The sequence below is a fragment of the Pelecanus crispus genome, chromosome 2 (genome assembly GCF_030463565.1).
Source record: "Pelecanus crispus isolate bPelCri1 chromosome 2, bPelCri1.pri, whole genome shotgun sequence".
Taxonomy (NCBI): domain Eukaryota; kingdom Metazoa; phylum Chordata; class Aves; order Pelecaniformes; family Pelecanidae; genus Pelecanus; species Pelecanus crispus.
The window spans coordinates 10,605,000-10,632,400 of NC_134644.1; the positions used below are offsets into that span (position 1 = coordinate 10,605,000).

The 27,401-nt window shown below is 37.9% G+C and overlaps 1 protein-coding gene across 1 annotated transcript in view; it reads left to right on the forward strand.

Annotated features, from left to right (window-relative positions):
* Positions 1-21,197, forward strand: part of UBE3C (ubiquitin protein ligase E3C) — an 80,562-nt gene extending 59,365 nt beyond the window's left edge. Inside the window, exons 19-23 of the mRNA XM_075704689.1 lie at positions 1,743-1,955; positions 10,557-10,745; positions 10,843-10,909; positions 11,795-11,925; positions 18,050-21,197. Of these exons, the coding sequence (XP_075560804.1) occupies positions 1,743-1,955; positions 10,557-10,745; positions 10,843-10,909; positions 11,795-11,925; positions 18,050-18,220 (771 nt within the window). The 3' untranslated portion in view covers positions 18,221-21,197. The remainder of the gene's footprint in view (positions 1-1,742; positions 1,956-10,556; positions 10,746-10,842; positions 10,910-11,794; positions 11,926-18,049) is intronic.
* Positions 21,198-27,401: the final 6,204 nt, after the last annotated feature.

Genomic DNA, 27,401 nt, shown 5'->3' on the forward strand with positions numbered 1-27,401 from the left:
GTATATTAAATGCTCTAAAGGCTTAAACCTGCCTTGTGTAAAAAATTACACCTCTACATTTACATTTTATGAGTCATAGATGGAATTCCATTTTAAATTCGGGTAGCTTTGATATATTTAAAGAATTACAATGGCTTTATTGTTACTAATGCAGGAACAGCAAACACTGACCTTATACATTGCAAATTAATGATTTATCCCTCTAGTTTGCTTTTAAAGTCAACTATACAAATGAGGATTTCGACTTCTACACCTTGAATAAATCATACAGCTCTAAATATAATGCACCCTTTGGCTTTGAACTCGTTATTCTCAATTCTTTCTGCAAGGTCTAACTCACCTCATAGAAATGTTATTTCAAAAGTTTACGGCATTGTGTATATTTTTCTTAACACCTTTGTTGGAATATCACTGAGTGATTACAGCTATTTATTCTTTTTTCCTTTTTCTTCCTCATTGTGCTTCCCTTTCTAAGTTTGCAGCAGATTATGGAGGAATTAAGTAATGCTGAAACGCTGCTCTTTAAGAGTAAAAAGAGAACAAACAATGGTGTTAGGTTGATGGTGCCTTTTCTGATCAGCCTGGCAGTGATATTAGTGATACTGTAAAGATTTGGTTGTCATTGTTAGAGATGCTGATGTGGCAAACAAATTGGACAATGGGAAAGGCTCTGAGCAGACAGCATGTGTCAGGGATTTTTTTTTTTTTTAAAGGCAACAGTCTTTTATTTTTCCTTTATTCATGTAGGCTTTCTTTAAATGATGTCATGCTTCTCTTTGCAGCTCTGAAGTTTCCATCTCTCCTTCTTTTGAGAGCTACCATAAGTACTTTTTCCTTCCAATCAACAAAAAGTTGTTATTTATTGTATGAAAAATATGCAAAGTTGCTTTGCATCACATCAAAATGCAGTCATACAGTAGATCGTCAGAGAGTGGTATTGCTGGAGTTTTGTGCATTTTTGAAAATCCTCAAGGAAACTCAGTTTACAGTAAAAATACCTTTTTCATGAGTGCTTCATATTAGGGTCAGGGTCATTTCATGTTCAGTAATCTTTTGACAGGTGTAACAGTGTCAGGCATAAGGAAGGATTGGACATATGATACAGTCATAAGTGGTAAGCTCTTGGCTTGAAAATTAGGGTGGTTTGATGATGCCATTAGGCAATAGAATTCACCGAAAATATGCAGCAATGATTCTGTGTAACATGCAAGAGAAATAGTATTTGGAGTAGTTTAAAATGTACTGGTTTTACATAATTATTTTTAAGGTGCAGACTATTTTGCTTGTAGCAATTGATATGAATGGTAAAAAACTGCTTGTGATGATGCTAATGGAGATAGAGATGCTAACTTCTTTTGGAAGACATTCTTGATGCAGTTGCATTGCCCTTTAGCAAACTTTGCTTTTCTTGCCAGTCTATGCAATTGATACACTTCCTGTTTGCTATCATGCTTTGGACAAGAAGATTAATGACAGATAAGCAGTGACCTTACCTTTTAAATCACCACATAATTAATTTGTAAAATTTGGGAGCTTGGCATCTCACAAGAATATTCAAATTTCAAACTTAAGATGAATATTTTTAAATTCATGGAGTATTTGGCTGTTGCCATACCAGAAGTTCCTTGTCAGGCACCAAATTAAGAAGGAATTACCAAAAAGTTGAGAAGTAGACTACTCTACAGAATTCCTGCATGTACAACAATAAAATCTAATGTGCTTTTAATTGCTTTGTTTTTCAGGCTCTTTATGAAAATATGCTGGTAGAGCTGCCATTTGCTAGTTTTTTCCTCTCAAAATTACTGGGGACAAGTGCTGATGTTGACATTCATCATTTAGCTTCATTAGATCCAGAAATGTACAAAAATTTGCTTTTTCTCAAGAGCTATGAGGGGGATGTGGAAGAACTTGGGCTGAACTTCACTGTGGTAAATAATGACCTTGGGGAAGCACAGGTAAGAATGGCTTTTGCTTTTTTTTTTTTTTTTTTTTTTTTTTTGTATGACTGATGAATCATTACTACCTCTCCTAATTCATTTTTTATTTAAAAGTGATAGGAAACAACTGTTAAAGGTGCTGTGAGGCATCATCAGGATTCTGACTCAGTATTTGGAGTAGACAGTAACTGATCTTCTACTTAAAAAAGTAACTTTTGATGATGACTTAAAGGTCTGGTCTTTTAAGTAGTAAACTATAGTGATTGTTTTCTAACAGTCGTACATGAAAAGCTCTACTGCCTGAGATAATTTCTTGAACAAAATACTTTATGTTGTTTCTTTGATTGCACTTCAAATAATTGCAGAAGTTAGATATGTGAACTGTAGAAGTACTGCCTGGTTTTGGAATCAGAGTTAGAAATCAGACTGGTTTTTAATAATAATGACCTTCAATTGTAAGATAAGCATTGTCTCCTTTAGCTGTAATTTTCAAAGTAGAGGGCCTGAAGTTACCTTAATTTTTTTTACCCCCCCCTCCTTTTTTCTTTTTTTTTTTTTTTTTTCCTCTTTGAGGGGCTGAGGCACCAGGTGAGTCAGAGAGTAGAAATGGGTGTTCAGTGCTTCTAAAAAGCAGTTAGTTAGGGCCAGTTAATTAGGTCCTTAAGTATAAGTTTTTAATGCAATTGTATTACATAATTTGATCACGACTTTTATTTGCTCTGTTGTGAGTGCTAAAGATCACTTATGCTCATAGTAGAAAATCAATGTCACTAGAGCTTGAAAAGTGTGCCTTTGTGTGCTAATACAGTTAACCTCCTTAGTTAAACTCTTTTGTCATGCTTCCTCTTTCATTTTTGAAGACTTAAAATTGCATACTACTTACAGCCTACTTGTACTTGATTATGGTATTTAATTAATAGTTGGATCAAACAGGTAGACCTGACCACACTGTGACATGCAGCAGCATCCGAATTCAGCCTTGTTTCTTGCGGAAGAAACAGAGACTATAAAAGGGGGTAGGCAGTTCTTTTGGGTTTGCCTGTTGGTCAGGGAAGCCTGGGGCTGTGCATGTGTCGCTGAAGCAGCAGCACCGCTGAGATGCAGCAGCTAGTACTGGAAATCGTCAGGTTGAGTTCTCTACTGCTGCTTAAATCATAGCAAGTTTGATATCCAAGACTTCTGCTTCAGCAGCATCAGGCTTGGACTTTTATCTTTACTCTTCTGTCCCCCATTTCCTGTCATTTTGAAAGATCCTAAAACCTGGATTGCATTACAGTTTTAAAATAGTATTCTCAGATTTGGGGTTCCTGAGTCATACTGAAGGGGAGAGTCAACAATTGCCTGATAAAAGTAATGTTTCAGATTAAACATATGCCATATGTCATTTTTTTCCCCTGGGTTACGCTCCCTATATGAAAACTTCTGACCTGCACCGTCTTTAGCAAAACACTCAAAAACTTGAAATAAAGGCATGTGATACAGATGTATCAGAAAGCATGTTCTTAGAGCCTACTCTACAATATTGTACAGTGGAGCGCCTGCTCTGTTGTAGCCTGTGCTGTTAAGTGACTGATACTGAATTGAGTTTATAGTATCCATGTATGTGGTTACTAGGTGGCAAAACACACAACATGGCAGTTTCCAATATAACCTAGGATTTTCAGGGAGGTGGAGGAGTCTGTTGTTTGTATTCTAAAGCCATTAATTTAAATGCACTTAAAGCAATAGTTTTGTTGATCGCGGCTAATACAAATGCAGTTTAGTCTCAAATTAAAAATGAAAAGTAGCTAATATTTTCTGGAGAGATTGTGGTTTCCATACTTTATACATCTCCTCTGCATGTCCTCAAAAATTAGCCACACAGGTTAGAACCTACCTCAAGAAGTAAGGTCGAAGGACATAGAAAAGAGAAATAGCTCAGAAATAACATACAAGGAGATCAGAGTTAGAGATGTTCCCAGCTCTACCTACTGCAACAAAAACTTGTAAAAAGGGCTGTCTTGCCAAGAAGCCTAATTTCTTCAGTAACATTCTCCAAGGGCTGTGGCCAGTATTATCAAGACTTTTGATTTTTGGTTGTTCAGCAGAACTTTAGAAAGAAGATTAAGTATAATAGTACACGAGTAACTAAATGAAATGTAAATTAAATTAAATAGTCTGATGCTGCTTATGTGTTTGTACTTGGAGGGAGAACACTATACCCGTGAAGTATTAACCATCTTTTAATGAGACTGTGTGTTAGTGTAGTTCAACAGAACTAATTGGTTCTTGGCACCGTCTTCTGTGTTTTAATGCAATAAGTTACTTTTCATACTTAGTTTCATTACCTTAATAAACCTTATATGGATAAATACATTTTGTCTGGTATTTGACTCGTGTAACTGTTGCATACTAATTAATTGTGTCAAGGTAAGGCTAATTCACTTTGGGAAAAGAGCTTAATTTGCACTCTTATATTGAATGTACATTATCTCTAGTTTTCGCTAAACAACCACTTTAGGGTCTAATAAATTAGTGCCCAATAAATGCATCATAAATCTATCATTGTAAATAGCTGTCCTCATGACAGTGTCCATCCAGCAACTGTGGCACAAAAGCATTATCTGCAATGAAAGACACATTCAAAAGGGGCTCTATTGCCTCTGTCAGTAGTAGAAGGTAGAAATTCTATTATCAGTGTATTGATTCCAATCCTGTAATGTGCTTTTAGATCCCATTAAACTATTGTCAAAGTGCATTCACCAGAAGTTGAAAAACGTACTTAATAATTTGCACATTAGACCTGCTAATTAGGGGATCTATGCCATCAACCTTATCTTCCAACCCCAAATAGCTTTAGCTTTTGATAAAGAACTGTCTAATGCAGTGATACCAGCCTAGACTTGTTGGATCTGCTGCATAAAATGTTGGCCAGTAAAAAAGTCTCAAACAAATGTCAGCCTATAGTTACAGGTGCCTTCAAGTAGCTGTGTATATTGATTTTATTTTTCCTTTTTATCTTGTAGATTAGATGGTGATAAAATGGTTATAAAATGCTTATAATAAGTGTAAGGTTAACAAATTTTAAGAAAATACCTCCTCGTTTCAGACCTCCCTCATTCCCTCCCTCCTCGCTCAGTGAGGAAGGTGAGTTTTGTGGCTGCCCAAGGGAGGAGAGGAAGATTCAAATGGGTATTCCTCTTCCTTCAAAAATGTTAGATTATGTACTCCAGGGAGTCTTCTCAAACATTGATGCTTGACATTACATGGATCAGAATGGTTGAGTATGAGAAGACTCCATAAATAAAGTGTAGAAGCACAAATCCACAGAAGAGCACTATAATATATATGGCAGCAGTTTCTGTGAAATCCATGGACTACAGAAGTTGGTGTCAGGACACCTTCTTTGGCTTTTTAGAACACTTGTGAATGCCATTGCTGTTACTGAAAATACATTGACTCACCAAAGGAGAGTTCTTTGCCTTTAAAGTTCCGTGAGAGAAAATTTTGAAGCCTTAAAAGTAATGCTGAAAGTTTCTGTCTTGGTAACTTCTTTACAGTGGCTGAGATGAATTATTTTTTTAGGGTTTTCAGAAGCAAAATATTTAAGTTGAAGCTGATCCTTCTCAGGCAGATTTATAACACGGCAAATGCATTCTTAGGCATTCAAATGCAATCTCCTACCTGGAACTCCTGCCTGAACATCTGGAAGGCAGATGACAGGGAAAGAAAGAAAGCCTTTATCTACTACTTCTTTTCAGACTGGGGAGAAACTTTCGGGTGATGTGAACAAAAGTGATCAGAGTCCAAGAGAAAAGATAGAACATTTTCATCTGTCCTAAAACCAAGTTTGTAAGAGTTCTTGACTATCTATGAGGGTGCTTTTTGAAATTGCATTGGAGATATGTCTTATGTCTTCATACACAAAAAAAGAATACCTACATGCCAAGTCTCTTATTCTTTCCTAAAATATTTCCCACTTTACCCTCTAAATATTTTCTTTTTCTCCATTATCCTGGGAAGCAGCTGCCACTGCCAGATCTGTGTGAGCAGCAGCTAGCATTAAGTTTGTCTGCCAACAGAGACTTGCCGTTGTCTGCCCGTAAGCACATTACAAAGCGACTTTGTGTGACGGGTTATTATCAATAAGCCAGAGGATAAATCCCCTGAATTCTGCTTGACAAATATTATGTTAGTCACTGTTTTCCTGATTTTTGGTGTGTATTTATTTCATTATTATGCTAATGTTCAAAGTAGTAGATACAATAACTGAAAATGATCATCTGAACAGTTCACTTGAACTGCAAATGTACATAGACATTTCCTTTTTTCTTTTTACAAAATGTGGTGGTTTTCTTAAATAAGAATATAAAAGTAAGTTGAGCGCATTTTTGTAGTATGTACTTGTGGAAACACAGAATTTAATTTATAGCCAAGAAAACTCGTAAGTGCATGCAACTGTAGTTCCAAGTGTATCTAACCTTCAGTCAGAGGCCTAATGCAGTTATTTTTGTCCACATCGCTAAAAATGCAAAACGCCTTTTCTTGCAGATTTTAAAAAATATGGTACTTTTATATCCCATTTTGATATTTCCCCTTCATTTTGAAGACATACTTTATGAGCATGAATCAAATTCAGTTAATTTATGGTATTGTCTGAATGATCTGAATACTTATCTAAATAATGTGTATGATTTGATTGCTTTTAAAATACATTATTTTAATAATGAACCAAGTTTGGTTTTTTTTTAAACTGAGATCTACAAAATAGAAAATAAGGTGATGACACAAGTCTGCACGTTTTCGGAAGTTTTCTGTTTTCACCCATCCTGTGTAACTATCTTACACCATCTAGTGGTGAACATTGGATGAGTAAAAATAAAAATGCAAGCTGATAAATCTTTTTAGGTTTTATAAATTGTGTTGTGGCCTTTTTGAAAATGAACTTTTCAACAATCATTCCTGACATTTAGAGTTGAGTGGGACTTCTACAATAATCTCTTTAAAACCCCATGAAAACAACGAATGAGTAAAAAGAGAACTGCATCTACATTTACCACAGTTTTACTGCCAGCCCAAGTGTTACCATCTTCTGTCTTCTGTTTCCCATCCTTCTTAGCCTTTATGGCATAATATATTTATCACTCCTGCTACATTAGCCCCTTTGTTTCAAACTGTGATGATGCTTTGACAAAACGGTGGTAGAATTCATCTCACATTGACAAACTCTGAAAATGGATAGATCACTGGAAAACCCCAGGAAATTCAGTTAACTGAATGCTGTAGTCTTACTTGTGGCAGTGCAGGGTTGGGGGGAGGAAGGGGAGCTACGGAAGTGTTGCTGGATCAGAGATCAAGGTCTTCTACTTAAAAATACAACAATACAAGCAAAATCACGATTTTTTAAAAAATATTTTTCCTATTTTCTAAAAATAGTGGTCAGAAAGAGTACAACAGGGTTTTTTTTCTCTGATTTGCAGGAAGAACATTGTAGGCAGAGAGAATAGCTTTTATTAGACAATGAATACAGCTTTCCCGGCATCTTCAGGCCACTGTGGAGACAATACTATTATAATGCAAACATAAGCATGAATTAATCTGTGTCCTGACCTATCTCTATTTGCTGACCTGCAGGGAAGATTAGATGTTTTACTTCACCCAGTGCTGGGATGAATCTTAAAACACAGCAGTTTTCTAGAATACACTGCCAGTAGTTCGCTCTTGTTATTTTAGGAAGGAAGTCAGTTCAAGTACCTTTTTGTGTAAATAGTGAGCTCACAGAAATTATTGTATGCAAATCGAATAATAAATATTAGTTAGTTTATTGTTGGTGTCCGTATTCTTCAGAGAAGCTTGATGAGTTGCATGATACAAATATGCTTTGATATGGCCAAATTCAATGTGTCCATACTTCAAAGAAAGGAATTGTATTCAGTGAAGTACTGACAAAGGAACAGGTAATTATGCAGTTCTGCAAAACAAATAGAAAAGATTTGTAAGTGGGCAGATGGCGAAGTAGTAGTAGTGTTTGGGTCTCAACAATGATCTGTTCATGTGGAACATCATTGGTAGCTCTGATCCTGTAACGCTAAAGAGGACAGGAATTTAGTAAGTAAGAGAAAGCTTTCTGATCTTGTTAGGCTTTGTAAAAGGGTATTTTATAGGAGGAAATTAAAGGAACTTGACCTGTTTTAGCTCAGTGAAAAAGTCTTTGGGAAGTCGAAGGTGGTGAAGCAGTGGAACAGGTTGCCCATAGAGGTGGTGGAGGCCCCATCCCTGGCAACATTCCAGGTCAGGTTGGACGGGGCTCTGAGCACCCTGATCTGGTTAAAGCTGTCCCTGCTCACTGCAGGGGGGTTGGGCTGGATGAGCTCTAAAGGTCCCTTCCAACCCAAAGCATTCTATGATTCTAAGATAAATGAAGTTGCTGCCCATAAGGAATAAATCATGGATATAATTGAGGAGGAAGGTAAAGAGCTGGTTAAGCTATAGGGCAATATTGAAGTAAGAACAATGGGTATGAACAAACTTTACCCATTGGACTCAAAGTGGAACTTAGAATGTTTCTAATCATTAGATGAATCCAATTATTGACTAACTTTCCAGTGACAACAATAGTTAAACTACTATAGTGGGATGAAACATGGTACATTTCTAGAGTGTGGTGTTGCCTGCAGTAGCAGAGGAGAAAGCTTAGCAGCACAGGGACCCCTTCTCATCGGATGTTTCCACTGCAGTGTGGAACACATCCCGTACTTCTATTAATACTCCTTGTGGACTTTACCCGTAAAAATACCCTCGCCCTCAGGCCAGTCAGTGGCACTGGGTACTGGCCTGTACCCTCTAGACAGGCCAGCTGCATTGCATGCCAGGCTCCTCAAGGGGTGGACCCCAGAGAAAGCTATCCTGCCTCTTGTGTCCGTGGCTCTTGTTGAAGGGGACTTGCTCAGAAGGGAGGAAACCAATACGTGCAGGGCATGAAACAGTCAGCTAAACTGACACCTTCATTTTATTTAATTCTTCAGGGAGTAGGACTTAAATGTAGTCAGTGCTACCTACACCCAGAGATGGTGGGGTATTGATGAGGTTTTTTACTGTAGGTGTAACAAAATCAAGAAGCCTGCAGCTGAAGGATTAAAGTGGAAGTAAGACACATTTTTAACACCTATTGTAATTCAGGTTGTTCTAGCTTATCAACGAAAGTGGTAAACCCCATCACATAGAGTCTTTATACCAGGATTGCCTGTCTCTCTAAAATATGTGCTCTAACTCATCTATGGATTTATTGAGTTAAATACAGGAATCTCTAGACAGAATCCTCTGGCCCGCATTATCTGGGAGGTCAGATTCACAGATCTTAATACTCTCTGTTGGCCTTAAAAACCTATGAATCAAGTAAAAATCTGAATGCTCAAAAGCACTGCGAATTTTTAGTCTTACTGCTTTGCATTTTGCTTAGTACTGGAACAGCTTGCGTTATGAGGTAGCATGTTACAAAAGAAGCTATTCACATGTTTAATTCCCTGTGCTCTGAAGATGTGATGGTTGCCGCAGACTGAAATACAGAGTTATTTGGAACAAAAATAATCAAAAAATTGGTGACTTCAGAGTGTAGAAAAAACAAACTTTTTTTCTGAAGGCTTCAGAAGGTGACTGTATCTCAGCTTTTCATTTTTTTATAGTCATCTTAGTACTCAATCCTTTTCAGATTTGGATACTACTCGGCAAAATGGTCATCGTGTAGTAAAGAGTAGAATATTTAAGTTCAGTAGTGTTTTAATAACAACTACTGTTGATCCTGGTTTATATCTTAATGCAATTACAGTATCTTTGTTTTGGGGGTTTGGTTTTTTAACTTTCATTAAAAACTTTTCCATGCTGAGGTATCTTGGTGTACTTGAAGGACCAAAGCTTCTCAGTAGAAAAACAAGGTTTAGGCTTGATTTTTGTTGTTGTTGTTTTATTTTTACTGAAAGTACTGAACACGTATAACTTGGATTTTCAACAGTAGGAATTATGAATGCTTATCATTCTGTAAGTTAGGCTTGTATGAGAATCTCAATTTTGATTCAGTGGACGTTGCTTTTACCATAATGTGATCCTGCAGAATTCACGATCACCAGACAGAGAAGGACCTAGCCAGTCAAGCACAGTTTTCCTAATCCAGCTGGGAGGAGAGAGCTGTGTGCGAGATCTGTGCTTATACAGGCTACTCTCTCTTCCAGGGCACTTACTAGCATCAGTGAAGCTAGGGGCGAGCTTGACAAGGGGAAGATTTTCACCTCAGTTTCTGTCTGACTTGCAGTGGTGAATTTAGTATTACACACTGTCTCCTATAAAAGAGCTCTGACTTTGTCAGATCTGCTTTGTGGTAATAAACTACAGGGCCATGTAGTCAGCTGGAGGTCTAGGTGTAAAAACTGGATGTTGTAGAATGTGCTCTTATGAGTAAACAGAAAAAACCCTACCTTTATAACTTGTCATAATCTTTTATCTTATTTTGAGGTGAATATTCTTGAGTATATTCTAGTAAACTTCAAACATATACATCACTTACTAGAATGTTTTGCAGTTCAATTTTACGGTTACAGCACACAGAATTAAAGTTTACCAAGATGATGAAAATTGTTATGTTTATAGGTGGTTGAGCTGAAGCCAGGTGGAAAAGATATTCCTGTTACCAGCGCTAACCGAATCGCGTACATCCATCTCGTGGCAGACTACAGGTTAAACAAACAAATTCGACAGCATTGCCTTGCTTTCCGTCAGGGACTGGCCAATGTTGTGAATCTTGAATGGCTTCGAATGTTCGATCAACAGGAAATACAGGTACTTCTGCTTAAAACTGCAGAAAACAATTGCTTTAAACAGAAGTAAATGCTAATTTTTGCCTGCAATGTAACTGTCTAATTCCCTTCACTATTAGGTTCTGATTTCTGGTGCCCAGGTTCCTATTAGTTTGGATGACCTTAAATCTTTCACAAACTATTCCGGTAAGTATATTTTACTTAAATACAAAAATTTATTATGACTGACTCAGGAATAAATAAACTTGCTTTTTAACCTAGTTTAAAAAAAAATAAAAGGCAGTTTTAGGGTCATCCTTGTTAACTTTGGCCAAACGCTCTAGAAAGGCCTGAATTTCTGAAGATTGGGTAAAATTATAACCTAATTTTATGAATGCTGGGAGATACAGGTATGCAGTTTATTTTATTCGTACACATAGATACAAGTTTATAGCCAGATAATTAGAGGACGTGTAATTCCTTTTCTAAACGGATGTTCGTCGATACTGTCTGGTTGCCCTGAAAATAAGTCTGCAAATGACTTTGGGATGGTTTCTACCACTGCATTCAGATACGTACCATTTCTCAGACAGCCTGAAGAGAGAGCTCATATTTTTTCCTTGTGAGGAATGCAAGGTATCTTACTTCATTTTTCCCTGCATTTATCATGAATGTAATCAAAAAGTAACTGCTGTATCATCAGTTCACATCCGAGCTTACCTCAAGGTAAGTTGATTCATTAAATAACATCCCGAGTCTTGCAGATTTTGCAAACTCTTGGAGTAAAAGGCAGTAATCCAAAGTTACTAGGTAAATTCTAAACTAAATAAAATTAATTTAAAATAAACAAAGGATTCATTGAAGAAAACTGCAGTTAAGAAGCTGAGGGAGGTAGTAACCATAGGTAAGCAATGAATAAGAAATTGAAAATGCAGTGATCAAAGAGATCTATAGCTACTGGAAGCCTGAAGTGTAAGCCTACTGGTTTTAATATTTTGCACCAAGCTTTTCAAGATTGATGCTAGGTTTTCTGAAGAATGTAGTTGTTACATAAAACTATTCTACCTATAAATCATTTAAATCTCATTATAGGTGGCTACACAGCAGACCATCCTGTAATTAAAATATTCTGGAGAGTTGTGGAAAGCTTCACGGATGAAGAGAAACGCAAACTACTCAAGTTTGTAACAAGCTGCTCTCGACCGCCTCTTCTGGGGTTTAAGGTATATGTCTTCCCGACTTCGTTGCAAGTTTCTGTAAATACTACAGATTATGATACAAGCTTTTCTTTTCTGTAGGCATTTACGGTTTGAGAAGAATGTTCCTCTGGGACTACAGAAACAGCTTCAATGTTTGCACTTGTGTGTATAACGAGTATAGTTTTAAAATAGTTCATGAAACGTTGTTCTGTTTTTTTTCTATTTTAACTACAAAATTTGATAAGCCTAAAAACACATTGGTTAGAGCACTTAGTCTTTGTCATGGAAGATCCTTGCTGCCATTTCATGTTACTGTACAGAAGCAGTATTGCTACCAGTTTCAAGGAACAGACTGAGTTATGAAGAATGTCTTTTAAATCAGGCAAAAGAGGATTTAGGCTATAAAAGCAGCTATTAAATTTGAACCTCTTAAATTAACCATTTGAAGCAGGAGATGTATTGTGTTTCCTTCTAATTTCCATTTATCTGCTTATAGGGTCACAGCTCTTTACCCTTTGTATCTAAATACTTTGTTGCTATCTTTAGGTTGTTATTTACAGTGAAGCTTAAGTATGAATAAAACCTTCATCTACAGCTTATAAAACTAAAGAGAGGCTCAGGCAAGTTGAAGACATTCTGAAACTAAATTCTGGGGATATTCTACCCATGAGTTTCAGCTGGGCTGCAAAATTCTGGCTAAGAACCAGCCATGGACTTGATTTCTTCTGAAATGTGGGAACATTCAATGCTTTTCTGTAAGAAAATAGAATAATAAATTGCTTCATAGCAAACATGATGACCTTTAGTACCGTGATCAACAGCGTGTTTACTGTTGTACTGTTTAGTAAAACTAATACAAAGGTGGGCTTATATGGAACGAAGATAGGCATTGCATCATCCAGTTCCTTACAAGCAAGAATAAGATTTTTTGCTAAACAAAATTCAAGTACATGTACTTAGTAAATTTTCACATTATAAGGTTCTCTGCTACGATATTTAATTAGCAGAGGATAGTAACTAATTTCCTACGTTTATTAGGTTAAATAGGTAGATGAACCTATAAGAAATGAATGCAGGTATTGTGTAAGTCTTGAAGGTTTATTGGCTGTTTTGTAAAATAAGTGGTGTTGAATGAACATTTTCTAATTAGAGAAATACTTCAGGGACAGATACTGACATTTTATATAAGAACAAGGAATTCAGATATACAGAATAGTCTGGAGGTGGAAACAACATACTTGGAATTTTGCACAATTTTTTCTTGATTCATACTGTGAAAGTTCATTTTAGTGGGGTTTTTTTGTTTTCTTTTAATTAGCATTTAAAAAAATACTTGAGAGGCAAATGCTAGAAGAATTTCTTCTCAGCTGTAGGAATTGGGCCCTTTCCTGTCACATGTCCTGGGGGTGACACATGATAAAGATATCAGAAGTAAAAAATGAAACAAAACATCCCACCTTCCTCTTCCACACACACAACTTAGATGTTTGTAGTACTTACCACTGTTTTTCTCTTACTGAATTAAACAAAATTCATTCTAGAATTTTCAAACATTTGATGATTTACTTTTTTCATAAATACAGTTTTCCTCTGGAAAACAAACAAGAAAACACTCCAGTATTGAAATCACAGTGGTCTCACTCACAGACCTCTGACACTTGAATGATTTAAAATACATGAAAGCATATGTGGGCTGTCATACAGGAGTATGTGGATCAGTTGCTAGAGGTGATGAAAGAATAGTCCCAGTAGTTTAAACAGCTTTTTTTTTTTTTTTTTTTTTTTTCCTTAGGCTGCAGAGTGATTTTTTGAAGTGGAAGAGTTGTTTCTAGTGCCACATTCTGCAGGGAAGCGTGGCTCTTTGCCCTTGACTTCCATCTGTCCCTTTATGCTGCAACTTCACGTTCTCTTCTGTCTTCAATCCTTTTATTTATTTTCCTGTTTCTTTATAAGCTGATACGGGTACACAGCACTGCCATTGCAGCATGTGATCATTTAAACCTCCTTTTGCTACAATTGTTCTGTAAACCTCTGTGCAGTCTCACCCTCCGCGTAATCCCTTCAGCTGCTGTAGCAAGTGCTGTGTGGTGCTGTTAGCACATGGATAGGCAACTGTCCTGGTTTCGGCTGGCATAGAGTTAATTTTCTTCCTAGCAGCAGGCATAGTGCTGTGTTTTGGATTTAGTAGGAGAAGAATGTTGATAACATGCTGATGTTTTTAGTTGTTGCGGAGTACTGCTTATGCTAGTCAAGGACTTTTTCAGCTTCCCATGCCCTGCCAGGTGCACAAGAAACTGGGAGGGGGCACAGCCAGAATAGTTGATCCAAACTGGCCAAAGGGCTATTCCATACCATATGGCGTCATGCCCAGTATAGAAACTGGGGGTGGGGGGTTGGCCGGGGGCAGCAATTGCTGCTTGGGAACTGTCTGGGTATCGGTCGGCGGGTGGTGAGCAATTGCATTGTGCATCACTTGCTTCGTGTATCATTATTATTATTATCATTATTATACTGTTACCATTAGCATTACTATTTTACTTTATTTCAATTATTAAACTGTTCTTCTCTCAACCTAGGAGTGTTTCTCACTCTTACTCCTCCGATTCTCTCCCCCATCCCATCGGGGTAGGGGGAGTGAGCGAGCGGCTGCGTGGTGCTGAGTTGCTGGCTGGGGCTAAACCACAACAGCAACGTATCCTCCAACTTACGTATCTGTAATCTATAGCTCAGCTACGCTCCTTTTATAGGCGCCTAGGAGAGGAAGGAACACTTTCAGTTGGTAATTTGTCTGACACTTCTATGTGTCTTCCTGTAGGATGAAATGAATGATGTCTTAGATTCCACAAAACATACTAGCTAGATCCCCTTTAACAGTAAAGAGAGCCTGGGGTGCCTGGATTTGGATATGGAGACAGCGGAGATGGCTGGTTAATCACAGGAATCCTATCTAGGGTATTTATTGATTGATTTGCATGATTGGTTATTTAAAAGCCTGCAAGCATTTCTCTTCAACTCTTCAAGTCTGTGTGAATGTCACTGTACAGTACTCTAGCAACAAACAGGATTTTATAGGACAGTGGGAAGAACAATTAAAAAACTGCGGGATGAGACTAAGATAGAACAGTTCATGTCAGTCATGTAACGAAGGGAGAATTGGGAAACAAAGTAAAGAGAAGCCTCTGTTTGTTGTCATCCTGTTTAATTACAAGGAGAGAGCAGGAAATGCAGATGTAGCTACCCAGCTTTGAGGTAGCCAGCGTGACATTTGAAGAGATGGAGGAAGTGAATCAAAAGTCCAAAAATACTAAGGCTGACAGTGACACATTAGAAACAGGATGTAGCGAAGCCAATGTGGAAAGTTAAAGTTTGTGTGTGTACTTGGGAGGTAGGCCGCAACCTGACTTTAACATACTTAGCTAGGAAAAAATGGAAGTAAAATAGTCATCAGTTGATCAGCATGATAGCAATAAGTTAAAAGATTAATTCACTGTACAACGGAGTTGCAAGCTCAGCCACATGCAACAGTCTTGGCAACAGAAAGCAGAGTGAAAAGGCATTGCTGCTGCTTCGCTGGGCAGCACTGAGCGGGAGTTAGGTCAATACTTGTGTGGTGCTTGCAGTAGCGTCTCATTAACACGGATTTACCAACAAACCAGGGTTTTGCCAGGAAGTGTTTACCAGAAAAGGAAGTGGGTAACTGGTATTGTCATCAGCAGTAATGTCTTGGTAGCCTATGATAAGTGTATTGTTTAGAGCTTTGAAAGTGAAGAGTGCGAAGCTGCAGGAGTTCTGAATATAACCAGCCAAACAACTGCCTGACTATATTTGTGTTGATGGTAGACATTAACACAAACTGCCTTCAAAATTTTTTTGCAGTTTTAATATGGGTACTACATTTTTCTGAGAGAAACACAATTTCTGGTTCTCACTGTGAAATCTTCTGTATGCTTTATATTGTGGAACCTTCAGTTTCTTAAAGTTAGTGCATGTTAATTTAAGATAGGAAATATCTTGACCTTCATAGCTTATAGGTAGCACAGTCTAGCTTTGTATCATTTAAAAATTTTAAACTCTCACTGCCAGATACAGACTCAGAATAACATTTACTAAAGCTAATTAAAGTTTAATAAGTTTAATAAATGTGATTGTTACGGACTAAAAAAAAAAAAATCATTAAAGCATGGTTGAAAACTGTTAAGTTCCAATCAGGTCACATAATAAATTGATGATACTTTTCACTTCCAAACTATTGCAGTTTCCTGCTGTACAGTATTTAATTATGCAACAAATGGTGCCCTTGGCATGACATTTCAATTTAGAACTTCATTTTTCCATTTTTAAAGCTAAAGTAGGGGAATTCAATTAGCATTTTGAAAGGAACACTAAAAATGCAGCATTTTAGCCGTGAAATACTTTTAAGGCCTCCATTTGAACAATAATTTAGCTTAGAATCTCATTGACCTTTTGCCTTTGGAGCTGGGATTTTTTTTTTCCAGTTTCTAAAATCAGAACTGTTTTACCTCAGGCAAGCATTTGATAAAATGAATACTTTCTTGCCAGCAAAAGCAGTGCTTTAGAGGTAACAAATAAATGTATTTTTCACTACACTGTTTCTCAGGAGAAAAAAAATTGGATATTATTAAAATAAATATTACACACAAAATGCCTTTAAAGTCTGTTCCTCAGATCGATAGTTATCACATCAGAAGAATAATCAGGGTTTGACCAGTTTATATCATTAGACACTATGCACGTCAGTATCATCCCTATAACAGCTGAGTGACTTTATAATCACTCTGTGAAGAAACAGTGTAATTGCTTTAAATAAAGTTAGATGTTTATTTGGAGGATATAAAGTACCTCTTGATTGAGCGCTCTGGACCATGGTAGTGTAAATACTTGCTTAATCTTACACATGAACAGATCCACCAAAGTCATTAGTAGTGTTCATCTTGAAATTCATAAATTGTAGGCTTGCTGAAAGATTAGTTCAGACAGAAGTCCCTTTAGGGCAAGAAATGCCTTTAGCATTGAATCAGACAATTGATTTTAACAAAGAAAAATCATGTATATTGTGGTGAGTAGAAGGAAAACGATGGCTTGATACTCATCCACTTGAATTTATTTTATATATCTGGGGTATGCTAACAAACTAAAGCTCTAGAAGGAAAAGACTGAAAGGGTATGTTTGATTATGGTTTGTTTATTTGTTTGGAATTTTTTATGTCACAAAGAAATTGATGTAGTACTATAACTTTTATCAAATTTGTTCTTAGATCCGGTCACTCATTCATCCTCTTTCACCTCAGAGCATCACTTTAACATGACAAGTACATGCTCGTGTAGAATTTGTGCATAAAGTTGGAATACTTTTAACAGAAGAATGTTGTAACTGGCGTAGCACATCACTTCATTAGCTAGACCAAAATTGCCTTTGTTGGGATCTTTGTGTATACAGAAACAATGCCTTCCCTGCCTGGAAAGCAAAAAAACAGAAAGTATAATTCTCAGAAGAAGCCATGTCATTATACAGTGACAAATATTATATGTCACTGAAACACGACAGAACATCCTTTTCCATTTACCTCCATTACCGCTAGCAGTCTATTGTTCCCTGTGTTCAGCATGTATTTCACTGTCAGAAAACTTCAGTGTAGCAGGAACCCATCATTTTCCTGTTTCTAAAGAATTAACAGCATCCATGGGCATTTGGGAGGCTTTGTAAGGAGAGTCTGAAGTTGTGAATCCTGGTCGTTTCTCCCAAATACAACAACAAATTTCTTGCATGCTGCTGTATTACTTTTTCCATTTCATGTTTCACTGTTTTTGTAGCATCATAAATTTGCAGAATAGAGTTCATACTGTGTATGAACAGTAAGAAATTATTATTTTTTTCCTTAGAACCAAATAAGTTGCTTTGTGTTTTGCAAATTAATGGATCTTGGTGGGGACAAGGTAGAGGGAGGCGCTACACAATTCAAGAGTGCTTTTGGGGTCACCAGGAATGAAAGAAAATGCCATATGAGTATGCCATTGTGACAGGTTTTAACCTAATGATTTATTTCCTAGAAATCTGTGCCAGCTGTTATGAGGTAGGTTTTGGCTTGTATGTATTTTTTAATATGTTTTTTTCTGTTGGATTTTTCAGGAGTTATATCCTGCATTTTGCATTCACAATGGAGGATCTGATTTAGACAGGCTACCTACTGCCAGTACCTGCATGAACTTGCTGAAGCTTCCTGAATTTTATGACGAAAATCTTATGCGAAGCAAGCTTCTTTATGCCATTGAATGTGCTGCTGGATTTGAATTGAGCTGAGTCGAACTGATGCTTATTTGGATGATCTGCAGAGGAACTAACCAGTGCCTACTCTATAAGCAGCACCCATACCCAAGCAGTTTTAAGGGAATTCTGTCTAGATTTCTGCAGCTCTTGTGTCTTATCAAATGCCCTCAAATAGGTTTCATTTTTAAACGCGATTTCTTAGTTAGCTTTCATTAATTAATATTACATTGACACTGCTTTATGATTCAAAAACAATGAATGCTGTGTGCAGTGTGGGTGTTTTCTGTGTTTATGCGAAGAAAGAGCACATTTAAAGGACAGTGACATCTCAGTGAAATTAACCAAAGATGAAGCTTTGGCTTTGTGCTGTTCAAACATAAATAATTTCACAAACTGGCAATAAAGTTGTGTACCATGCAGCGCATTGGGATGAGACAGGGTTAACATCCTGTAATTAATCTTTTAGATGGAAGTGAAGCAGATGTTTGCAGATATCCCAGAACTGAGGGGATGAAAATGCTCATTACCAATAACCTAACATCTTTACTTATGTTGTAGAATTGTTTACAAATCACAGTTGTTGCAGAACTATTTTGTTTTATACTACCTTCCCTCAAGATGGTAGGCACTGAGAAAAAACATTTATAATATTCCATTTGTGTTTTCTGAAATACCTTGGAGAAATCGGATTTGCATTATTTTAAGTTCAACCTTTGGCTGCGTCATTATCACTTGAACAGTCGTGAATGGATGTGACTATCCATGTTTTCTCTGTTCTGTTTCTGTCTTGTGCCTGTACAGATTTTTTTTTTTTAAATGTATCGGACTCCTATTGCATACACAATACATACAAAAGTCATCACTTTGGAAAAATATACATGTAACAACTATTAAAATTATTTGAACCAAAGTTATCAGGCTTTATCTTTTATATTTGAAGCCTGTGGTGTTCACATTCCTTTTCCCTATCATTTCTTTCCATCTTAAATACCATATCTGTGCAGTAGACATTAGTCAAATTCATTATTTTTTTGGTGATTAAACAGCTTTTATAATCCATCTGCCTGCAGTATTTCTGCTAAGATAAGTAGGTGGGAATATGCTGCTTAATATAATTTGATATCTGGGAAAAAATTTGCTTTCATATGGAAGGAGCTGATCCTCTAGTAGTAGGCACATCGTTGGGTGTTTGTGTGCAAACTGCAGTGAATTTAAAAAAGGAATTATAGTTCAAACTGTAAGACTCATAAGTGCATCCCTCTGAACTTTAGTTTTATATTTGACATCATCAGAATTTACAATCAAATTTGTATTCATCTCTTATGCAAAAAAAAAAAATATTTTGCTGTTACTGGAAGCTCTGTTGGATTTCATATTTAATAAGCAGTAACCAGCAATATCCTTCTAAATGTGGGGAAACTGAGTGATTTTAAGATGTTTACTAGTAACCATATAAAAATGTATAATTTCTTAATTTGGGTAATAAATGAAGTGTTAAAATACTATTTGTAGTCTTGATGTACAGAAATAAAATGATTGGTTTTCTTTTTGGTTTTGCTTTAGGCTTTTTATTTATGTTAAATGTTACATACCCAACCTATTCTTTATCCCAAAATTCTTTTCTTGTATATTTTTCTACATAAATTATGGAACTCGTAAAGAAGTTGAAAAAGAGATCAGTAATGGTGGAACTGCCTTCTCCTAGTCGCAAAACCTGGGCACTTCTTTTAGATAGCATTATTTATTTTAGAACCTAATGCTTTAAATATTTTGAAATTATTTCTCAGTTCCATTATTTTGCTACATTGGGTAGTGTTGTATCTGTATTTTGTAAAACTAAATTTAAATTTTCTATAAATATTTGTATTTTGAAGATTGTGTTGGAGTCATGCCAAGTAATCATGACTGGTAATGTATGCTTTCTGCTTTTGTAAAAGGAGACAGTGCACACTATTCCTGTCTGGTGCCGTGAAGGCAAGTTCAACAGAGACGGTAGGCTGGGGGGAAGCATGAGTTGCAGATAGGTGTAGTCATGTAACTGCAAGAATCACACAGCTGCAGAAAACTTCAGTAGAAAATTTGAGTTTGCTGAGTTTATTTCTTTAGTACTCGGTGATCTTGTTTTATATATTCTGTACATTAAGTATGAAATTCTGACATACTCAAGTCAGTGGGATTGTAGCCTAGATTTCATTCTGCAGGTAGTCAGTTGAAAATCTGTGCTGCAACAGCTTACACCACCTTCAGTATCCAGACTGCAATAAGAAGAGGGTAGGGCTTTCCTTTGGCGATGAGTGCTTTCAATTCTGACTGTCAACTGTTTCTGTATAGTCAGGATGAAGCATGAGTCCCTGCTTTTCAATGATATATTGCTGGATATTTTAGACAACAGGAGATAAAGGTATGAGAAGTAATATAGGTATAGTTAGTCACGTCCTGAGGAGCTAGGTGGTCTAAATGACCTCTCGTAGCTCTTACGTAGCAAGAACTGTTTATATATGAAAATGGATTTTCTGTTTTTTAAAAGAGCGAACTCTCTCCCAGTTGTGATGCTCCCAGAGTTTAGGTAGGCAGAGGCAGGAAGCACTTTGCATGCAAGTAACCCGAAATATTATTGTAGATTTTGATCATCAGAATTATAGCAGTAATAATTACGGGTTTGGAGTTGTTTTCTGTGCAAGACAACCCTTCCTTAAAGTCAATTTCTGTACTTCAGTGTTTTGTCCTCCTAGTTCAGTACTTGCTTTTTCAAAAATGACAGCATTTTCTGTTAGGTTTTTGGTTTCAAATAATTTTTGTTTCATAATTTTGTAACCTGTTTTAAAAAACATTTTTGTCAAGGTTTATCTTTATGATGGAAGAGGTCGCAAATTCTTCATCTCTCCAAAGTTAAAAGGCATAAAAGCGGCATAAAAAATAAAATTAGCACTTGGTCTGTTTATCTTGGTGAGAATTTTTCCAGATGTGGGTTTAGTCCTACTAGCTCGATTAAAAAAAAAACAAAACAAAACCAAAACAAAACTAACCAAACGAGAAATGATTGGCCTTGTTCCTTAATCTCAGTTCTCTTCCATCATGGTCCTGAAAGCCAGACTTGTATAATTCTAGGGGGAATTTATGTCTACAAAAGGGGCAAGATTTGGCTCCAGTTTCATGTGTAAACACTGAGCTGACAGAATTTTGATTTGAATAAGGATATCTTCAATTACCTTTGTGTGGGGTGCTCCATAATTAAAAAAAAAAAAAAAGAGCTTCCCGATGCTATTAGTAGCAATGTGGACAGGTGTTTTTTGCATCATTTGAGTAATCTAGCACAAACATCCTAATTTGATCTGTAAAGGCATTTGGAATTCAAAGAAGACACTTTGGGTGCAGTGAGCTCATGCTAAATTTCAGTTTAAACCAAAACTATTTGTTAAATGCCAGTGAGACAGCACATGCTCTTTTCACCACTGAAAAATAGTACAGCACAGAAACAAAAAGGAAAAAACAAGAGAGCTGTTTTTCTTGGAATGTTTTGTTGGAGCTGTAATTTTTTTTTTGTATTTATAATTACATGCAAAAACTTTAGAACATTTGCTCATATACCTGAATCTGTGTTAATAATGGTTTGTGATGTAAATGCTTGTTAGTATTTTTTTTTTCACGATGCTTTACCTGTCAGTGAAGGAGAGAAGAAATGAACATGGTCTGTAAAACTGATCAGGATATCTATATTTTTATTGACTTCTGCTTTTGTGAATAAAATAATTTGAGTTTTCTTGAACCTTTGCAGAAACATTCCTTTCTTACTTTTTTTTTTTTTCCCAGTAAATTTGGCATTCTCTTGCTGACAATTGAGAGTACTGAATAGGTTCTAAAAGGGAAGCTAATATTAACTGTTTGTTGGTCTTGAAGTTACTACTGTTGGAAGAGGCTGCCCAGGGGAGTGGTTTGAGTCCCCATCCCTGGAGGTATTTAAAAGCCGTGTAGATGTGGTGCTTGGGGACATGGTTTAGTGGTGGACTTGGCAGTGCTCGGTTAACGGCTGGACTCTATGATCTTAAAGATCTTTTCCAACCTAAACAATTCTACGGCTTCTGGATGATTTCTAATTTCGGTTTTTTGAGCTGTGAAGTTCCCACTCTATCAGTCAAACTGCAACTATGAGGTTTAGCTTCGTTTCAGTGTGTCTTGCAAAACGTAGCTGAGATCATCTGATGGGCTTTAAAAAAACTTCTTCAGAATCTTTGGAAAGAACAAAACTCCCTCCTTGGATAAAAATGAGAAGCTGTAACTCATAGTGATGAATGCTACTCTTGTCAGAAAACATGTACAAAACCATCTCTTCCGGCTTCTGGAATTTTGGCACATGTATGGGCCCCTCTGAAGGTCTAATTTAATTTTTATCTCCTTTGATAATTACAGTTATCTGCTTCCCTTTACTTTTCATTCCACGATAGCATAAAGTTAGTATTGTGCATGTTTATTTTGGAATGCTTACAAATTTCACCATGTATTCTTCAGCTTGCCTACCACTAAAACTCCTTTTGTGGGGCGCTTCATAATTCATAGCATGAATAGAACACAAATGCCCAGATACCTTTCCTGTTTTTCAGTATGCATCTGGTAGTCTGGAAAGCTCATAAGTTTCTGATGTGTGTAGAGAGACAACACAAGGCAGAAAATGATTATGAAGTTATACCAGTGGAATCCATTTTGAAGAACAGAAGAGTGGTTGATGTCAGCAGGAGTGGCTGAGATCACCTGGTCCAGCCCCTCTGCTCACAGCAGGGTCACCTACAGAGGTTGCTCAGGACCTTGCCCCGTGGAGTTTTGAATGTCTCCATGGATGGAGACTCCACAGCTTCTCTGGGCAACCTGTTCCAGTGTGCAATTACCTTAACAATAAAACATTTTTAATCGGGTTTAAACACAAGTTCCTGTATTCCAGTTTGTGCCCGTTGCCTCTTGTCCTGTCACTGGGCAGTACTAAGAGGAATCAGCCTTCTCCAGGCTGAACAACCCCTGGCTCTCTCAGCCTCTCGTCATACGACACGTGCTCAAAAACCTTAAATCATCTTTCTCTCCGACTTGCTTGTAGTGAACACAGCAGCATCTTCAAAATACCTTTTGTGGACTTTGATGTGACTGAGGACTGAGTAGACTACACTAATTTCTTTGTCAGATGCCTGTAGATGTCTGTAGTCGCTAATAAATGGCACTTACCAGGTAAGGTCGGATTTAAGATTTTGTGGCTTCGCTTTTTCAACTTCCAGTGCTGCTTTGCCTTTTCAAGGATTTTGCAAATCTGTTACCAACTGCAAAATAACAGACCCAGTAAAAATAGAGGTCTCGACTATTTCACAACTTTTTGTAGATACGATGCTAAACATTAATGCAAAAAACATAGGACTAATGCTAAATATTACATCACCAAAATGTGTAATCACTTCTGTCACCAACAGTATCAAACATCTGGAAGTGCAACTTCTTGGACAAACTTCTGTAATGTGGCTGTCTTCTACAAAGGTTGGGTAGCCCAGGGCTTGGTGCAATCTGGCAGAGCATGTCAGACAGTTAAACAGGAAAAACATGGGAATTCTGACTGGCACCGGTGGGACTGCTGGTACATAAAGAAAGGCATGCACAGACGTCCTGCAGGCTTGATTTCACGCTGTCAAGGGATGAACTTTTCTTGTGTGATGGTTAAATCATTGCCGTATTTCATTGCCAGAAGAGTTGCTCTCCAGTCTGGGACTAAGTTTACCTGTCCACAGTGCTGTAGAAAACACATGCTGTTTGCAGTGTTAATGTATTTATAGGAACAGCTTGCTCAAATGTCCTACTATATTTAAGGTAATTCTTTTCTGCGTTCCCAGAGCAGCTGTTCGTTCATTCTGTGTAACATTTGACTGAAAAACAGTTTTGCATTATTTCTATTTTATTCTCTGTTTATAGTTACACATACCTCTTAATTGCTGAAGAAGGAAACAGGCATTCACCAGATGGTGTTATTTCAGATCATCTTGCTACTTCTGCTTACCCAAATGTTAGATCTAGGAAAAGCATCTCTCATCAGTTGCTACGTGGTTTTGCTGTATGTTGTCAAACACACCTTCTGAAGAAATTAGTTTCTTCTAGCCCTTGTATCTTTAACTGAATAATTCTTTTCATTACAGCTCTGCTTACTGTTTTTCTTTTTCCCCTCTGCCCTTTCAGGCAAACAGCGGCAGAGCTCAAAGTTCTGCAGAGATATTTTAGGTCTAGTTATCTGTTAGACCTATCTGGCTGTTGATGAAAAATTACATAGAATTAACTAATATTTTGGCATTGGCATATGGATAAGAAAGCATGTGCCTGATCAAGCTAATGAACATAAATGCTGATCAAGCTGTCCTTGCAAGGAATAAGCACTTGCCATAAGCTGTGAGATCTTCTGAGTGCCCACAACAGTTCTTAGGCTGTTGTCTGCACACCCCAAATAATCAGTAGAATACACCTGATACTTCAGGAGGAATTGGCAAAAACACCAGCTATCCCAAAATGTTTTAACCACTTTTGAAAAGCATCCACTTGGCTCAAGCTTTTGGTTACAAAGAGGAGTCCAGGTAAACTCGCAGCCTCTTGATACCTGAGAAGCGCCACACCAATGAAAACTCAGGTTGTGCTCGGCAGAAAAACTCTGGACAATGCTAATGAAAATCGGTTATTTTGTGCTTTTAATGCTTCTACTTAAACTTTTAAACATTAGGTGTATTGCCCATATTTCAAGTCTAATTGTTTCTGATAAGCTATCAGCAAAAAGTTAATGCTTATATTTAATTAAGTGGCACTTTCCAGAATTACTTTGCCAGTAGTGCTATAATTAAATGATGTGAGAACAGTCTTTGATACATATGCTCATATTCTTTGCTAAAACCAAAAATAGAATCTGTAAATCTGTAAATAGAAAAACTGGATGCATTAAGCAGCCGGCCAGAGCAGCAGGCCGGGAAGGCCACAGCCATTACCACATCAGAGGGACTAATATTAATATCTCCCTAATGCAGCATTTTCAAACATTTCTTGTGTTCTGATGGGCTTTTCATAATTGACCTCTATAAGTCATAAAAAAATTATGAAAAAAAAGAATCTGGGAACTCTGTGAATTGCTAATCCCTCCTGGAATGCTGCCACGTTATTTCCATCATTAGGTTGCAGCTACCGGTTAGGCCTGGACTCCTCTCACCTCGCTTCAGCCGTCTGTCGGGCGGCTGCCGCGGCGCTTCCGAGGAAGGAGAGTGTCCTGGTTTCGGCTGGGATAGAGTTAATTTTCTTCCTAGTAGCAGGCACAGTGCTGTGTTTTGGATTTAGTAGGAGAAGAATGCTGATAACACACTGATGTTTTAGTTGTTGCTGAGTACTGCTTACGCTAGTCAAGGACTTTTCAGCTTCCCATGCTCTGCCAGGCGCACAAGAAACTGGGAGGGGGCACAGCCAGAATAGTTGATCCCAACTGGCCAAAGGGCTATTCCATACCATGTGGCGTCATGCTCAGTATAGAAACTTGGGGGGGGGGGGTTGGCCGGGGAGCAGCGAAGGCTGCTCGGGAACTGTCTGGGTATCGGTCAGCGGGTGGTGAGCAATTGCATTGTGCATTGACTTGCTTTGTATATTATTATTACTATTATTATTATATTGTTATTATTTGACTTTATTTTATTTCAATTATTAAACTGTTCTTCTCTCACCCCAGGAGTGTTTCTCACTCTTACTCCTCCGATTCTCTCCCCCATCCCATCGGGGCAGGGGGAGTGAGCAAGCGGCTGCGTGGTGCTAGGCTGCTGGCTGGGGCTAAACCACGACAGAGAGGCAGCCCAGGGACAGCGCTCCAGAGGGCTGCTCTTTTTTTACTAAAATGCATCTCCAAAGTGGGTGGAATAAACCATGCCCTGGAGGTGCCCCCTCCTCTCTGTCTCTCCGTAGTCAGAGGCCTTAAGCTAGATGCTTCGCTTCCAGCCAGCTAAGTCACCTGAGGTGGCACCAGGCCTTTCCCTCGCGTTCCAGGCGAGAGCTGAACGTTCCTGAAGGATGAAGATCCTTCCGTAACAGAGTTTATTCTGACTTACGACTCCGCACTTGGAGACCAGCCTAGGTCTGCCCGGATCTTTGATACCAGCTTCGACAGACCCACCAGACTTTATCAGCTTTTGTTGCTGGAATGTTGATCCTCTGCCAGCAACATCAGATTCAATGCTCTGTAACACAATATCCCAGGCTTCTGCTGCAAGCAGCTAGCTGTAAAAACATAGAACGCTTTTACTTCATACTTTTGCAAATACCTTTGAAGAAGGTTTTCTGAATTCAAAAGCTTTTCTGTTCTATTAGTCCTATAAGTAGGTCTAATTAAACATGTTACCTCTTTCCATGAGTCCTGCCTCTCAAATCTTTCCCATGACATTACCTCTGATGAGGAGGAAGGCGGTTTTGGCTCTTTACCTTGTGCAGTTCCCCCTCTTGTTGATCTCTGTTAATTTTTTACGGAGAGACTGCAGGGACCTTCTGTTGCATGGAAAACACTGACATGGGCGGCTCTCATTTAAGGACTTTCAAACTGTTGTAAGACATCTAAATACGATTAATGCTAAAGTTTAAAAATAATTCTGAGAAATCTTAACTGAGTGTGACTGAATATATGCATCAAACCGAAGTATGGGTCAGGAGAATTTTAATTAATTCTTGGGGAACCAGTCAGTCCTGTCCTGTGGTACTTGAACTGTGTAAGCTGAATGAGAGAAAGGGGGGTAAAAAGGTGGTAAAAAGTACCTGCCTGTAGTTACCAGCGTTGTTTGTCAGAGTGCTACTCTTAAAAGCAAAGTAATCATAGCCACAATATCTGTTTTGAGCTCTGGGTGATCTGGGAGAAGCAGAGACTTTGCCTGGACACGTAGAGACTCGATCACATCACCCTGAAAGACCTTCGGGGCTGAGCTGCCCCCCGGAAGGGGCTCGGGGTGGGCGCGCTGCCGAGCTGGGCTGAGGCAACGCCACGGGGCACGGGGCAGAGCAGCGTGAAGGCGGCGTTCCCTTGGCTGCCGAGCCGCAGGCAGTGTGCCGCCAGGCAGAAGGCAGACACCAGGAAAACAAGACCACGGATGTCTGTGTTTTTGGAACATCTCTTTAATTCGTTGTCCTGGTTTCGCCTGGGATAGAGTTAGTTTTCTTCCTAGTAGCAGGCACAGTGCTGTGTTTT